General features: G+C 43.7%; 1 protein-coding gene across 5 annotated transcripts in view; it reads left to right on the top strand.

The window, feature by feature from the left end:
• GPC3 (glypican 3) overlaps nt 1-15,348 on the top strand; it is a 444,369-nt gene extending 429,021 nt beyond the window's left edge. For all 5 annotated transcript variants that reach the window (XM_073799647.1, XM_073799648.1, XM_073799649.1 and 2 more), the window contains one exon: nt 14,836-15,348. In XM_073799647.1, coding sequence (XP_073655748.1) covers nt 14,836-15,002 — 167 coding nt within the window. In that variant the 3' untranslated portion in view covers nt 15,003-15,348. The remainder of the gene's footprint in view (nt 1-14,835) is intronic.
• Nucleotides 15,349-17,147: the final 1,799 nt, after the last annotated feature.

A 17,147-nucleotide genomic window follows, 5' to 3' on the forward strand; every position in this document is an offset into this window, starting at 1 on the left:
TAAGGGCAATTGCCATGGCGTTCCCCTCTTGACAAGGAAGTTGTCATCGGAAAAGCTACCTTAAGTCACCAATCAGGACTATGTGAGTCAAAATGCCCAGCTTTGGTAGTGTACCAAGCCCAGGTGACTCAAGTGTCCCAACAGTGCTTATAAGACCTTTCCACCTAAGTACCCCATACAGGCAGTGAAGAGTGGGAATAAACACCTGTTCCTGAGGATCTGGGACATAACCTCAAGGTCCTAGTAAACAGGAAATATCTTATGAAGTCTTCAGTGAGTTTGCAAATAGCGCACTTTTGCTCCATCATACAGCCTTGCATGTTTCAGTATAAAATAGTGTGCTTTTGCCCTAAATCCCAGGGAAGAAGCATGCCATGGCTTCACGTACCCACAGCCCACTGCAGTGTAACCTGAAGGTACACCCACCCCAGACGGAGAAATAGAGCCTATAGGAAGAGAGGCCATGCCTATACTAGTGGCAAAATCAACTGTATTCTTTCAACATCCCAGCATTGTAACTGAGGGTATTTGCAGGCTGGAATTAGCTGTAAGAAATGAAGTGGGCATCTCATTGCACCAGCCCTTTTCCAGGAGAGGCGATTGGATTATTCCCAGAATTTACAGTCATTTAGCTGGCAGAATCGGCAGCTCACTTGTCAAGAAGGCATGTTGTGAAATGGGCCCTAAAAGGAGTCCCATTAGACCAATTAAAACCAGAGGCCTCAAGTGTGCCATTTCCCCCTCGTCTGATCTATGAAGAAGAAAATCTAGACTCCCGCAGACCTGAGGCTCATTAACAAAGTCACTTTCCTCTGCTTTCAAGTCCAAGTAGTCATTTCACACCTGAAAGTTCAGAAAGGTTGACAGGGCGGAGGCGGGGTGAGGGTGGGGGATTGATGTGGCAGGAAGGAAGGTTGTGTTGAGGGGAGGACAAGGGAACCGAGATCTATTGGGGATTCAGAAGCAAATGGTGGGGCCCAAAGGCTTCTGTGGGAAGGGGCAGCAGAGTGAGCAGTAGTGTAATGAACACGATTTCTAGTGCTTTCCCCAACTTCAGCCTCTGGGGTCTACCAAGCAATGTACTGAAGGTTTCGCATATTCGTGTCCTGCGGGCCAACTGTGCACAGCAAATACAAAACGCAGGGAGAGCGGTATTGCTCTGTTGCCATATTAGGGCCGGATTGAAGCCATCTGCTGGTGCAGGCTTGGCAAGCAGCAGCATTCGCTCCGCTGGTAGTGTGACGGCAGCTCTTCTTCCAGGCTGCCCCGTGGAGTTGGCCCGCTGGTGTGGGTAAGGCCCCTGTAGCAGCGCCTTGCCCTGCTTGATGCCCACGCCATCAGAGGGCAAGCATTAGAATCCTATTATACGCTCAAGACCCCGGTGGCTCTGTAAGGGCCCAAAGGCTCGTCTCACTGGCTGACAGATTTTCCCTGGCTGCCTGTGTAGCCCAGGCCCAGCAACTTCTCCCCCAAAGCTTGGTGTGTACTGCCTTTAGTAGACGTTATTATGCCAGGGTTTAAAGGAAACAAAAACAGTCCAGTGTGGATTTACTTATTGCCAGGGTCTCTTATCCACAATTAGACCAGCTTAAGAAGAAAGTGGATTCAGAATTTGGTCGGTGGTGATCAGCAGAAAGCCTCACATCATAAGGGAGGCAACTGACTGCCTCTCCCTGCTCATAGGTGCCCTGGTGGGGGCAGCCCCCTTGGCTGCTGTGGGTAGAAGAATGATCGCAGCCTGAGCTCCTCACTGGGCCCCAAGAGCCTTGGAATCAGAGAGGGACAGAACTACTGACGGAAGGAAATTTAGAGTTCATCTAGTCCAATACACCGATTTAGCAAAATGGGGGTGACTGAGGCCCAGAGGAGAGGGAAATGACTTGCCAAGGGTGAAACAGTAACTCAGTGACTGAGCCTGGCCTGGAACCCAGGGCTCCAGACCCCCAGGAGGTGCCCTCTTCCTTAGGAACTCTCCTAGGAGACTGAATAACTTAGTGGGGGGCGCTCCCCACTGGGTGCTTCTTCTGATGCAGAAAAACTTTTCCACACGAAGTGCAGACCTTAATGACTGGTGATCATTTAAAGGGATTATCTATTCTGCAACACAAAGGACGTAAGAGCAAAATGAGAGTCAGGGCTGAGTGTATCATTAGTACAGATTGTTGGGTCTAACCCACTGGGTGTAGTTAAACTGATTACAAATAGAAACAGAGTTTTGGATTTAGCATGAAAATTTCCTTGCTGGCCCAAAAGGTTCTCACTGACGTTCAGCTGAAAGACAAAAGCCAATTTATGTGCGTTTTACAATATGTACCTAACCAAACAAAGATATAGTCTGGAAAATCACTGATAAACATAAAAATATGAGTGATTTAAGGGTATGGTTTGTGGTTATTCCCATAAGGCATCTGGTTCGTAGCAAAATGAGAAGGTTTTGGTTTGGTGTGGATTTAGCTTCTTCATAGGTTTTTAAATTTTCTTTTAATATTTGCTACTGGCTGATCCCCAGATACTGTTCCCACAGGCTTCTTCTTTTTCCCAAGACAACATGTCTGACAAGTCTCTCCCGCCCACTTAGGGCTGTCCTCCAAACTGTTAACAGTGATTTCTGAAAAACACAAAACAGATTATGTGGATTCCTTATTTAAAAACCTTGCAGTGGCTCCCTATTGCCCACAGGAGAAAGTCTTAGCATTCCTAATCCACCATGATTTGGCCCTTACTTACTTGTCCTTCCTGCCCTACCTTTTATCACCCACCAGGCAACACATACACACGCCACAGCGATGTGAATTCTACATTCCTTCCCTCCGTCGAGGCTACTTGCTCCTACTGAGTATGCCCTATCCACATTCGCAGATATTAATGATTTTTCTCAAGCTGAACCCTCTGCCTGAAATGCATAACCATCCCATTCAGCCCTGCTATATAGTTCCACCCATCCTTCATGGTGCAGGTTATGGCCCAATTGTCCCAAGAAGCCTTCCCAGAACCTTCTTTTATCTGGAATTTTTCTCTTGCCCTCTGTCACCCTGGTGTTTCACTTGTGCCTTTATCCGAACCCTTTCTGCTTTCTGCCAACTGTCTCGTTGGTTTGTCTATTGGTCTATTTTCCTTACCAGACTGTGGGATTCTTGAAGGCAGACACTAAGTCTTTCTCCAAGCTTCTAGCTCAATGCTTGGGCCATAGTAGACTACTGTTACGTTTCTTGAATTAAATTGGATTATATTTCTCCCGTCCAGGAATGTCCATAGTTATCTTAACCAAACCCGCAGTTCCTCTGTGTCCCATAGTGCTTCCTTGTCATGCTAAGAAGATGTCCCCTTCATCTCTAATCTCTGTGATGGTGGCCCAGGCCCAGAGTGTGTCTTTGCTGGAACTCCCATCAGTGTCAGCCACAGGAACCCAGCTATAGGGTTGGGTGATAAAGCTTTGCTGCTGCTGAGTGGGAAGCCTTGGGAAACCTGTAGCCACAGCGTAGGAAGCACTAGAAGGTATTCTTCTGAATATTCCTTGGGTCTTTTGGAGGTAGAAGATTTCGCCCAGCTTTGTGCCAGGGGTGCATGATGGCCTTAGCCATCATTGCTGATTGCTTCAGGTAAACAGAACTGCTATAATGCCCATTTGGGGTCCCCAAACCCAGAGCTCTTTGCAGTATTTCACAAAGCTTAATAAAGCTACTTAATCAAGTCTGTGATCAGTTCTATGTGGAAACATTGACTTCTCTCATGTTTGTTTTTTTTTTACATCTTTATTGGAGTGTAATTGCTTTACAATAGTGTGTTAGTTTCTGCTTTATAACACAGTGAATCAGTTATACATATACATATGTTCCCATCTCTCTTCCCTCTTGCGTCTCCCTCCCTCCAACCCTCCCTATCCCACCCCTCCAGGCGGTCACAAAGCACCGAGCTGATTTCCCTGTGCTATGCGGCTGCTTCCCACTAGCTGTCTACCTTACATTTGGTAGTATATATATGCCCATGACTCTCTCTCGCTTTGTCACAGCTTACCCTTCCCCCCTCCCCATATCCTCAAGTCCGTTCTCTAGTAGGTCTGTGTCTTTATTCCTGTCTTACCCCAAGGTTCTTCATGACATTTTTTTCCTTAAATTCCATATATATGTGTTAGCATACGGTATTTGTTTTTCTCATTCTGACTTACTTCACTCTGTATAACAGACTCTAGGTCTATCCACCTCATTACAAATAGCTCAATTTCGTTTCTTTTTATGGCTGAGTAATATTCCATTGTATATATGTGCCACATCTTCTTTATCCATTCATCTGATGACGGACAATTAGGTTGTTTCTATCTCTGGGCTACTGTAAATAGAGCTGCGATGAACATTTTGGTACATGACTCTTTTTGAATTATGGTTTTCTCAGGCAATATGCCCAGTAGTGGGATTGCTGGGTCATATGGTAGTTCTATTTGTAGTTTTTTAAGGAACCTCCATACTGTTCTCCATAGTGGCTGTACCAATTCACATTCCCACCCGCAGTGCAAGAGTGTTCCCTTTTCTCCACACCCTCTCCAGCATTTATTGTTTCTAGATTTTTTGATGATGGCCATTCTGACTGGTGTGAGATGATATCTCATTGTAGTCTTGATTTGCATTTCTCTGATGATTAATGATGTTGAGCATTCCTTCATGTGTTTGTTGGCAGTCTGTGTATCTTCTTTGGAGAAATGTCTATTTAGGTCTTCTGCCCATTTTTGAATTGGGTTGTTTGTTTTTTTGTTATTGAGCTGCTTGTAAATTTTGGAGATTATTCCTTTGTCGGTTGCTTCATTTGCAAATATTTGCTCCCATTCTGAGGGTTGTCTTTTGGTCTTGTTTATGGTTTCCTTTGCAAAAGCTTTGAAGTTTCATTAGGTCCCATTTGTTTATTTTTGTTTTTATTTCCATTTCTCTAGGAGGTGGGTCAAAAAGGATCTTGCTGTGATTTATGTCATAGAGTTTTCTGCCTATGTTTTCCTCAAAGAGTTTGATAGTTTCTGGCCTTACATTTAGGTCTTTAATCCATTTTAGGCTTATTTTTGTGTATGATGTTAGGGAGTGATCTAATCTCATACTTTTACATGTACCTGTCCAGTTTTCCCAGCACCACTTATTGAAGAGGCTGTCCTTTCTCCACTGTACATTCCTGCCTCCTTTATCAAAGACAAGGTGACCATATGTGCGTGGGTTTATCCCTGGGCTTTCTATCCCGTTCCATTGATCTATCTTTCTCTTTTTGTGCCAGTACCATACTGCCTTGATTACTGTAGCTTTGTAATATAGTCTGAAGTCAGGGAGCCTGATTCCTCCAGCTCCATTTTTCGTTCTCAAGATTGCTTTGGCTATTCGGGGTATTTTGAGTTTCCATACAAATTGTGAAATTTTTTGTTCTACTTCTGTGAAAAATGCCATTGGTAGTTTGATAGGGATTGCATTGAATCTGTAGATTGCTTTGGGTAGTAGAGTCATTTTCACAATGTTGATTCTTCCAATCCAAGAACATGGTATATCTCTCCATCTGTCTGTATCATCTTTAATTTCTTTCATCAGTGTCTTATAATTTTCTGCATACAGGTCTTTTGTCTCCTTGGGGAGGTTTATTCCTAGATATTTTTTTTGTTGCAATGGTAAATGGGAGTGTTTTCTTGATTTTACTTTCAGATTTTTCATCATTAGTGTATAGGAATGCCAGAGATTTCTGTGCATTAATTTTGTATCCTGCTACTTTACCAAATTCATTGATTAGCTCTAGTAGTTTTCTGGTAGCATCTTTAGGATTCTCTATGTAGAGTATCATGTCATCTGCAAACAGTGACAGCTTTACTTCTTCTTTTCCAATTTGGATTCCTTTTATTTCCTATTCTTCTCTGATGGCTGTGGCTAAAACATCCAAAACTATGTTGAATAACAGTGGTGAGAGTGGGCAACTTGTCTTGTTCCTGATCTTAGTGGAAATGCTTTCAGGTTTTCACCACTGAGGACAATGTTGGCTGGGGTTTGTCATATATGGCCTTTATTATGTTGAGGAAAGTTCCTTCTATGCCTACTTTCTGCAGGGTTTTTATCATAAATGGGTGTTGAATTTTGTCAAAAGCTTTCTCTGCATCTATTGAGATGATCATATGGTTTTTCTCCTTCAGTTTGTTAATGTGGTTTATCACATTGATTGATTTGCGTATACTGAAGAATCTTTCCTTCCTGGAATAAACCCCACTTGATCATGGGGTATGATCCTTTAAATGTGCTGTTGGATTTTGTTTGCTAGTATTTTATTGAGGATTTTTGCATCTATGTTCATCAGCGATATTGGCCTGTAGTTTTCTTTCTTTATGACATCGTTGTCTGGTTTTGGTATCAAGGTGATGGCCTCGTAGAATGAGTTTGGGGGTGTTCCTCCCTCTGCTATATTGTGGAAGAGTTTGAGAAGGATAGGTGCTAGCTCTTTTCTAAGTGTTTGATAGAATTCGCCTGTGAAGCCATCTGGTCCTGTGCTTTTGTTTGTTGGAAGATTTTTCATCACAGTTTCAATTTCAGTGCTTGTGATTGGTCTGTTCATATTTTCTATTTCTTCCTGATTCAGTCTTGGCAGGTTATGCATTTCTAAGAATTTGTCCATTTCTTCCAGGTTGTCCATTTTGTTGGCATAGAGTTGCTTGTAGTAATCTCTCATGATCTTTTGTACTTCTATAGTGTCAGTTGTTACTTCTCCTTTTTCATTTCTAATTCTATTGATTTGAGTCTTCTCCCTTTTTTCTTGATGAGTCTGGCTAATGGTTTATGTATTTTGTTTAACTTCTCAAAGAAACAGCTTTATTGATCTTTGTTATCATTTCCTTCATTTCTTTTTCATTTATTTCTGATCTGATTTTTATGATTTCTTTGCTTCTGCTAACTTTTGGGTTTTCTTGTTCTTCTTTCTCTAATTGCTTTAGGTGCAAGGTTAGGTTGTTTATTCAAAATGTTTCCTGTTTCTTAACGTGGGCTTGTATTGCTATGAACTTCCCTCTTAGAACTGCTTTTGCTGCATCCCATAGGTTTTGGGTCGTCATGTCTCCACTGTCATTTGTTTCTAGGTATTTTTTATTTCCTCTTTGATTTCTTCAGTGATCACTTCGTTATTAAGTAGTGTATTGTTTAGCCTCCATTTGTATTTTTTTACAGATCTTTTCCTGTAATTGATATCTAGTCTCATAGCTTTGTGGTCAGAAAAGATACTTTATACAATTTCAATTTTCATAAATTTACCAAGGCTTGATTTGTGACCCAAGATATGATCTATCCTGGAGAATGTTCCATGAGCACTTGAGAAGAATGTGTATTCTGTTGTTTTTGGATGGAATGTCCTATAAATATCAGTTAAGTCCATCTTGTTTAGTGTATCATTTAAAGCTTGTGTTTCCTTATTTATTTTCATTTTGGGTGATCTGTTCATTGGTGAAAGTGAGTTGTTAAAGTCCCCTACACTGAATGTGTTACTGGCAATTTCCCCTTTTATGGCTGTTAGTATTTGCCTTATGTATTGAGGTGCTCCTATGTTGGCTGCATAAATATTTATAATTGTTATATCTTCTTTTTGCATTGATCCCTTGATCATTATGTAGTGTCCTTCTTTGTCTCTTCTAATACTTTTTATTTTAAAGTCTATTTTGTCTGATATGAGAGTTGCTACTCCAGCTTTCTTTTGGTTTCCATTTGCATGGAATATCTTTTTCCATCCCCTTACTTTCAGTCTGTATGTGTCTCTAGGTCTGAAGTGGGTCTCTTGTAGACAGCATATATATGGGTCTTGTTTCTGTATCCAGTCAGCCAATCTGTGTCTTTTGGTGGGAGCATTTAGTGCATTTACATTTAAAGTAATTATCGATATGTATGTTCCTATTCCCATTTTCTAAATTGTTTTGGGTTCGTTATTGTAGGTCTTTTCCTTCTATTGTGTTTCTTGCCTAGAGAAGTTCCTTTAGCATTTGTTGTAAAGCTGGTTTGGTGCTGCTGAACTCTCTCAGCGTTTGCTTGTCTGTAAAGGATTTAATTTCTCCATCAAATCTGAATGATATCCTTGCTAGGTAGAGTAATCTTGGTTGTAGGTTTTTCTCCTTCATCACTTTAAATATGTCCTGCCAGTCCCTTCTGACTTGCAGAGTTTCTGCTGAAAGATCAGCTGTTAACCTTATGGGGATTCCCTTGTGTGTTATTTGTTGTTTTTCCCTTGCTGCTTTTAATATGTTTTCTTTGTATTTAATTTTTGACAGTTTGATTAATATGTATCTTGGTGTATTTCTCCTTGGATTTATCCTGTATTGGACTCTCTGTGCTTCCTGGACTTGATTAACTATTTCCTTTCCCATATTAGGGAAGTTTTCGACTACAATCTCTTCCAATATTTTCTCAGTCCTTCTTTTTCTCTTCTTCTTCTGGGACCCCTATAATTCGAATGTTGGTGTGTTCAATGTTGTCCCAGAGGTCTCTGAGACTGTCCTGAAGTCTCTTCATTCTTTTTTCTTTATTCTGTTCTGCAGTAGTTATTTCCAGTATTTTATCTTCCAGGTCACTTATCCGTCCTTCTGCCTCAGTTATTCTGCTATTGTTTCCTTGTAGAGAATTTTTAATTTCAGTTCCTGTTTTGTTCATCATTGTTTGCTGTTTAGTTCTTCTGGGTCCTTGTTCAACATTTCTTGTATTTTCTCCATTCTATTTCCAAGATTTTTGATCATCTTTACTATCATTACTGTGAATTCTTTTTCAGGTAGACTGCCTATTTCTTCTTCATTGGTTAGGTCTGGTGGTTTTTTCCCTTGCTCCTTCATCTGCTGTGTGTTTTTCTGTCTTCTCATTTTGCTGATCTTACTGTGTTTGGGGTCTCCTTTTTGCAGGCTGCAGGTTCATAGTTCCCGTTGTTTTTGGTGTCTGCCCCCAGTGGCTAAGGTTGGTTCAGTGGGTCGTGTAGGCTTCCTGGTGGAGGGGACTGGCGCCTGTTTTCTGGTGGATGAGGCTGGATCTTGTCTTTCTTGTGGGCAGGACCGCATCCGGCAGTGTGTTTCTGGGTGTCTCTGACCTTAATATGATTTCAGGATGCCTCTCTGTTAATGGGTGGGGTTGTGTTCCTGTCTTGCTAGTTGTTTGGCATGGGGCGTCTAGCACTGGAGCTTGTTGGTTATTGAGTGGATCTGGGTATTAGCCTTGAGACGGAGATACCTGGGAGAGCTCTCGCCATTGGGTGCTAGTGTTGAGATGGAGATCTCTGGGAGATTTTCGCTGTTTGATGTTATGTGGAGCTGGGAGGTCTCTGGTGGACCAGTGTCCTGAAGTTGGCTCTCCCACCTCAGAGGCACAGCACTGACTCCTGGCTGCAGCACCAAGAGTCTTTCATCCACACGGCTCAGAATAAAAGGGAGAAAAAGTAGAAAGAAAGAATTAGTAGAAGAAGAAGAAGAAAGGAAGGAAGGAAGAAAAGAAGGAAAGAAAGGAGGGAGGGAGGGACGGTGGGAGGAAGGAAAGAAGGAAAAGAGAAAGAGAGAAAATAAAGTAAAATAAAGAATAATTATTAAGAAAAAAGAAAAAAAATTAAAAATAATAAAACGGACAGACAGAACCCTAGGACAAATGGTGGAAGCAAAGCTATACAGACACAATCTCACACAGAAGCATACACATACACACTCACAAAATGAGGAAAAGGGGAAAAATAATAAATCTTGCTCTCAAAGTCCACCTCCTCAATTTGGGATGATTCGTTGTCTATTCAGGTATTCCACAGATGCAGGTACATCAAGTTGATTGTGGAGCTTTACTCTGCTGCTCCTGAGGCTGCTGGGAGAGATTTCCCTTTCTCTTCTTTGTTCTCAACAGCTCCCAGGGGCTCAGCTTTGGATTTGGCCCCGCCTCTGCCTGTAGGTCGCAGGAGGGCCTCTGTTCTTCGCTCAGACAGGATGGGGTTAAAGGAGCCACTGATTCGGGGGCTCTGGCTCACTCAGGCCGGGGGGAGGGAGGGGCACGGAGTGCGGGGCAAGCCTGCAGCGGCAGAGGCCGGCGTGACGTTGCACCAGCCTGAGGCGCGCCGTGCGTTCTCCCGGGGAAGTTGTCCCTGGATCCCGGGACCCTGGCAGTGGCGGGCTGCACAGTGTTCCGGAAGGGGGGTGTGGATAGTGACCTGTGCTCGCACACAGGCTTCTTGGTGGCGGCAGCAGCAGCCTTAGCGTCTCCTGCCCGTCTCTGGGGTCCGCGCTTTTAGCCGCGGCTCGCGCCCGTTTCTGGAGCTCCTTTAAGCAGCGCTCTTAATCCCCTCTCCTCGCGCACCAGGAAACAAAGCGGGAAGAAAAAGTCTCTTGCCTCTTCGGCCGCTCCAGACCTTTTCCTCTCATGTTTTTTTGATGTACAGTTGATTTATACTGTTGTTAGTTTCTGCTGTACAGCAAAGTGATTCAGTTATACACATATATACAGTTTTAAATATTCTTTTCCATTATGGCATATCACAGCATATTGGGTATAGTGCCCTGTGCTATACAGTAGACCTTATTGTTTATCCATTCTGTACATAAATAGTTTGCATCTGCTAACCCCAAACTCCCAATCCATCCCTCCCCTCATCCCCCTCGTCCTTGGCAACCACAAGTCTGTTCTCTGTCTGCAAGTCTGTCTGTTTTGTAGATAGGTTCATTTGTGTCATATTTTAGATTCCACACATATAAGTGATATCATTGGTATTTGTATTTCTCTGACTTATTTAGTATGGTAATCTCTAGGTCCATCGATGTTGCTACAAACGGCATTACTTCATTTCTTTTAATTAAAAAAAAAAATTTCGGGGCTTCCCTGGTGGCGCAGTGGTTGAGTCCGCCTGCCGATGCAGGGGACACGGGTTCGTGCCGCAGTCCGGGAGGATCCCACATGCCGTGGAGCGGCTAGGCCCGTGAGCCATGGCCACTGGGCCTGTGCGTCCGGAGCCTGTGCTCCGCAATGGGAGAGGCCACAACAGTGAGAGGCCCGCGTACCGCAAAAAAAAAAAAAAAAAAAAAAAAAAAAATTTCTTGGAGTACAGTTGATTTACAATGTTGTGTTAGTTTCTGCTGTACACCAGAGGGAATCTGTTATACATATATATACTCTTTCTTAGATTCTTTTCCCATATAGGCCATTACAGAGTACTGAGTAGAGGTTCCTATGCTATACAGCAGGTCCCTATTAGTTATCTATTTTATATATAGTAGTGTGTATATGTCAGTCCCAATCTCCCAAGTTATCCCTCCGCCCTCTTAACCCTCTGGTAACTATAAGTTTATTTTCTACATCTGTAACTCTATTTCTGTTTTGCAGATAAGTTCATTTGTACCCTATTTTTTAACATTCCACATATAAGCGATATCATACGATATTTGTCTTTCTCTGACTTAGTATGACAATCTGTAGGTCCATCCATGTTGCTGCAAATGGCATTATTTCATTCTTATTTATGGCTGAGTAATATTCGACTGTATATATGTACCACATCATCTTTATCCATTCATCCGATGATGGACACTTAGGTTGTTCCCATCTCTGGGCTATTGTAAATAGAGCTGCAATGAACACTGTGGTACATGACTCTATTTGAATTATGGTTTTCTCAGGGTATATGCCCAGTAGTGGGATGGCTGGGTCATATGGTAGTTCTATTTGTAGTTTTTTAAGGAACCTCCATCCTGTTCTCCATAGTGGCTGTACCAGTTTACATTCCCACCAGCAGTGCAAGAGGGTTCCCTTTTCTCCACACCCTCTCCAGCATTTATTGTTTCTAGATTTTTTTGATGATGGCCATTTTTCCCGGTGGGAGGTGATACCTCATTGTAGTTTTGATTTGCATTTTTCTAATAATTAGTGATGTTGAGCATCTTTTCATGGGCTTTTTAACCATCTATGTCTTCTTTGGAGAAATGTCCATTTAGATCTTCCACCTATTTTTTGATTGGGTTGTTTGTTTTTTTGTTGTTGAGTTGTATGAGCTGTTTGGATATCTGGGAAATTAAGCCCTTGTCCATCACATCATTTGCAAATATTTTCTCCCAGTCTGTAGGTCGTCTTTTTGTTTTATTTCACGTGTTCTTTAGTTAGTTAGTTATCTTTGGCAGGATATTTTCCTCAATTTCTTTTTCAAGAAGGAACCCATTACTATTTACTGACTGCAGTATACTTGGTATATGTACAAAATTTTTCAATTTGTTTATGATATAGGTCCATATGAGGTTCAGAGTCAGGCCTGCATTCAAAGAACACCTGTGCCACTTACCAGCTGCGTAAATACAGGCAAAAGAAGTAACCAGAGCTTGAGCTTCCTCATCAGTAAAATGGGAATTATAATACCTACTTCACAACATTACTGAGAAGGTTCGATTACATGAGATCATGTATATAAAGGGCTTAGCACAGTGCCTGGCACACAGTGAGGACTCAATAATTGGTAGTCATTTTTATAATTTCAAAACATAGGTTCCAAGAGATAGATAGACATAAAAGAGGTATTTGGTGGCAATAAGATGAGAAACTACTGGATCTAACGTAACTGCTGGGTTTTCCACAACTGCTAGAGTAGACAAAACTGTGTAGTGTTCATGGATTATTTGAAGAGCAAGGTAAATAGTGGAGGCGCTGAGTGGTCACATTAGTAGATGTTGCTTGCTTAATCCTGATGTTAGGCAAGGGGGATATCTGGAAAATGAATCTGAAGGCGCTGCTGAAAGTGCTCTCATTCAGGTCAGCCCGAAAAATCCTCCTCTTCATTTAAGTTGAGAAGTTGCCATGAGACTCAAGGCTGGGCTTTCAACAGATCCAGCCGTATGTGTTCTCGACTTTGGTGAAATCTGATCGGGATCTAAGCCTGCACTATCCTTGCCGACTGACAGCTGACCTCGGCCTGCTCTGTGCGCGCTGCACCGTACCTTTCAGAGAAAGAGGTCTGATTTCCAAGTAGCCCATTGCTCTTTTTCTCTGATTTTCTTTGTATCTATCTGTTTATTCTGGGGGGAGAGGGAATGGATATTAGTCTACTGGTTCACCTTTCCCTCAGTAAGAGGGTTCCCTGGAAATTTTGATTTGCACTATTATCATCAGCACTCAAGAAGAAACACGTTCTCAGCTTCAGAAGAGCAAAATGTGGTCAGATTCATAGATATTAAAAGTTAGGACATCATTTCCTTGTACAGCAATGAAAAATAAGTATCGTTAGTAACAAAATAGAAAAATTACTTGTATCAAATGTGATAAGCAAAGGACTCAGTAAAATATATATTCAGATTAATAGGGAAAATATCAATACGCATTAGGTAAGAAGGCAAAGGATATGAACTGTTATTCATTGAGAACTAAAACACAGCAAAAGTTCATCTATACTAGTAATCAAATACACTCAAATTAAAGAAACTTTGAGATATCATCTTATACAGACTACAGTATCTTTTATTGGTTCCCTCATCATTGCTGGTGGCATTATAAACTGCACTAGCCCTTTGGAAAGTAGCGTTGTGGGCTGTAATCAGATCCTCTGGCTTTGATCACCTTGACCTTGCTGCCTGCTCTAAGGAATGCCAGCCTCACAGCAGCCGTGGTCCTGGGCCCTGCTCTGCACACATCCTGGACCAGCTGAGTCCTTACACTTTCTTCCTGTGACTTACTGCGTGTTTCATCCCCTGTAAGAGGAGCTCTTCCTTCCTCTTCCTTCCTTCCTTCTGCAGAATCCGCTTCCTCTGTGCCTGTTGCTATGCATCTCCATGTCCCCAGGGGATCTTTCTGGCTCCATTGGCCACAGGACAGTTGGCTGCTGAGGTCACTCACATCACATCACCTTCACAAGCTACTGAAATAGAAACAAACTTTGGTGACTGAGTCCAGAAAAGCCAAGGGAGTAGATTTGAACTCTAAATCTGGAAAAGCAAATCTAAGAGAAACTGAGCCCTGGGCTAGGACCAGCTGTCTTTAATTTCCTGACAAACCACTATCTACTTAGATTTACCCTCTGGGAGATTTCCGCGTTAGGCCAACCCCAACACCCCAATTTCTTTTCAGAATCATGAGCATATCTCATAAACGGTAGGCAGTCGAAGAAAGAGGACCCTTACCCATTAGCCTTTCCTTAGTCTATGCATATATAATGCATAATTCTATGCATTATATTGGGCTGGCCATAAAGTTCGGGTCTTTCCGCTTACAGAAAAACCCAAACGAACTTTTTGGCCAACCCAATATCCTGTGTGGGTGTGGGTATGTGTGTTAGGGGTGGGCGGTGAAAAGACCGTATAGATAAAAGAAGTATTTCTGAGAAAAATAAAACAACTTCCAATGGCAAACTACCCTATCATCAACGCTAAGGCAAGGCCTCCCAGGGGAAAATCTGAACGGGGTGCAGGGCCCAGGAAAGGTACCCTGGGAGGCTACCACATCCCCTCTCCCACCAACACACATACACACAAGGACACGCATGTAGTCACCCACATGGCACCTTACGTTTGGATACCTGTGAGATCTGGTGAAAATGACCTTCAAGCATGGCCTTGCCAGGTGGGAGATGGGAAAGGGCCAGTGTGCACTCTGGGCTGTGGGTGGAGCCAAAGGTGGGAGGGGAGAAGCCAGCTCTCTCCCTGTTGGTGGGATCTCTGGCAGGAGCACCACTAGCCATCTTCCTCGAGCGGGCCCCGCCCACAACACCCCTGTCTTCTTCCCATCTCCTGGCGGCCTTACCTTCAACGAAAGGAAATCAAAGCTGGGGCATCCCAGCAGCGCAGACAAGCGCTTGGGCCGTGAAGAGCGCAAACCTGAGGCTGTTGGTAAGCCTGTATTGAAATTCTTCCCTTTCTTTCGGCAGAACTGGCTTATGATCTGGACGTGGACGATGCTCCTGGAAGCAAGCAACATGTGAATCAGGACAATGAGATAGTTGCCTCTCACAACCTCGGGAACGGCCCTTCCCCCATGAAGATTCTCACCAGCTTGGCAATCTCCGTGGTGTGCTCTTTCCTCCTGGTGCACTGACTGCCAAGGTCACCGCACACGTGCTGCCCTTCAGCACCCTGTGGTCTCCCTCTATAAAGGGAACCACCTTTTTCTTTTTTTCTATTTTTTTATCTTATATACCTCCTCCAGCCATTAAGTAGAAGACTAACCATGAGTTACGTTTTCGAAAATCAAATGGTATCTTTATGAGGACGGTAAATTTTAGTGGTAGTATAGATTGTCCTTTTGCAATGAAAAAAAAAATCAGATTGTGCCAAATTATTTTCCTATGTTTGGCTGCTAGAACATGGTTACCATGTCTTTCTCTCTGTCTTTCCCTTTGCATGGATTTCTTTGGAAAAAAAAATAAATGCTCAAATAAAAATGTGTTGGGTCTTTTTTTTTTTTTTTTTGGCGGTACGCGGGCCTCTCACTGTTGTGGCCTCTCCTGCTGCGGAGCACAGGCTCCTGACATGCAGGCTCAGCGGCCATGGCTCACGGGCCCAGCCGCTCCGCGGCATGTGGGATCTTCCCGGACCGGGGCACGAACCCGCGTCCCCTGCATCGGCAGGCAGACTCTCAACCCCTGCGCCTTCCCAATGCTGGGAAGCCCAGCATTGGGTCTTTTTTTGTCAGCCCACGTACGTGGTGACCATGCAATGCTTTCCCCCTCCTCACCTAGCTTTCTACTCAGTATAAGAAAATCCCCCTCCCTCCCTGCCTACCTTTTGGGTGAGTATCAGCCTTGGCTCCAAGCTCCAGTCAAAGCCAGTCCGTCCCAACACACACCCACTCCATAATCTCCATCTACAAACGGGGTAGAGTATCTGGCCTATGAAACTAAAGGCATCTCAGGAAAGTGCCCCATCTCTCTCTACAAATTTCACTTCGCTGAAAATGTTTTGCCCGACTAGAAATCCTCTGTATGGATCATGTGCACAATATCCTTCCTTCCCCCGACCCAGAGAGGGGAGCCCCAATAGTGCAAAGTAATTCCCCAAGCTTCTGTGCTCCCCGTCTCCCTTCTCCAGGGGCTGCCACGTGGCAGGGCCGGCAGTTGCCCTGGGTCAGGTTGCAGAGGTTGTCACCGGGAAACCCAGGATTTATAGGAAGCAACACGGCTCTTGGCCTCAGACGGGCTCCTTCAACAGTCGTTTGTTCCACAACTAGACCTTGTGTACCTGTTGGCTGTCAGGCATTGTACCAGCTGCTGGAGATGATACTAAACAGATTGGATCCCTGCTCTCACGGAGCTGAAGGTCCGACACCAACACTAATTCCAACATCGGCAGCTGATGCTGCTCTTTGAACGTCCCGCTGCCAAAGAACCTCAGGAACGACCGACTTGCCACTGTTTCCAATGCCTGGCTTATTGCCCACTTGCCAGGTCGGGTCACCAGAAACGCTGTTGACTCTAATGAGTGGGAACTCAACTCCCACCTGAGGGCAAAGAGGGGCAAAGCTGGAGGAGGAGGAGAGAGAAGGGGCTGAGGCACAGGGCCAGAGTATGAGTCAAGGTCAAGGAAGGACTGGAATGTCCCCTTTGATACTGGGAGGCGGGCCCAGCCAGGTGCTCCTGTTTCTGCCCGGTGGCAGGAGGTGGCAGGAGGTGAGCCTGTGGGAAGCAGGCAGGGGAGTTTCTTATAACTTATCTTTTCCCCTCCAGCTGTCTCCAACACACTTTCATCAGGGTCTCCTGCAGAGCACAAGTTCCCGATAGCCATTTTCATCCTTTGCAGAAACTTTTGCAAATGCCAATTAGAAATGTTTGGTTAAGTGTTGCCTTCAGTTGGTTTTGTTGAAGTCGAGGCTACGATCGGTGGTATCTGTTAATATGCTTTCAATGATTTATAGCGGTTGGTAAGACTTGAACTGGCATTATCTTCGTCTTTTAAACATTATTTCTGTATTTGAATGGGATTTGTGAGAATCTTTGTTCTTTGATTCATGAGACCTAAATATGGCAAAGGTTTGTTCCTTGGACTCGAGTGTGCCAGGCTACCACCACCAGATCAGAAGAAGTCTCGAAAGCCTCGTTACCGCCTAATCGTCGTCCCTGTCGCTCTACAGAAAGGTTTTTAATGTGGCCAAAATAATGTGTGACCCTGAGATCACGTTTTATGCCTGCAAGCAGAAGGGCACTGTCTTAAAGTCCATTTCTCCTTTCTGGGAGATGAAGGGGAC

Source organism: Tursiops truncatus, chromosome X (assembly GCF_011762595.2).
Source record: "Tursiops truncatus isolate mTurTru1 chromosome X, mTurTru1.mat.Y, whole genome shotgun sequence".
NCBI lineage: Eukaryota > Metazoa > Chordata > Mammalia > Artiodactyla > Delphinidae > Tursiops > Tursiops truncatus.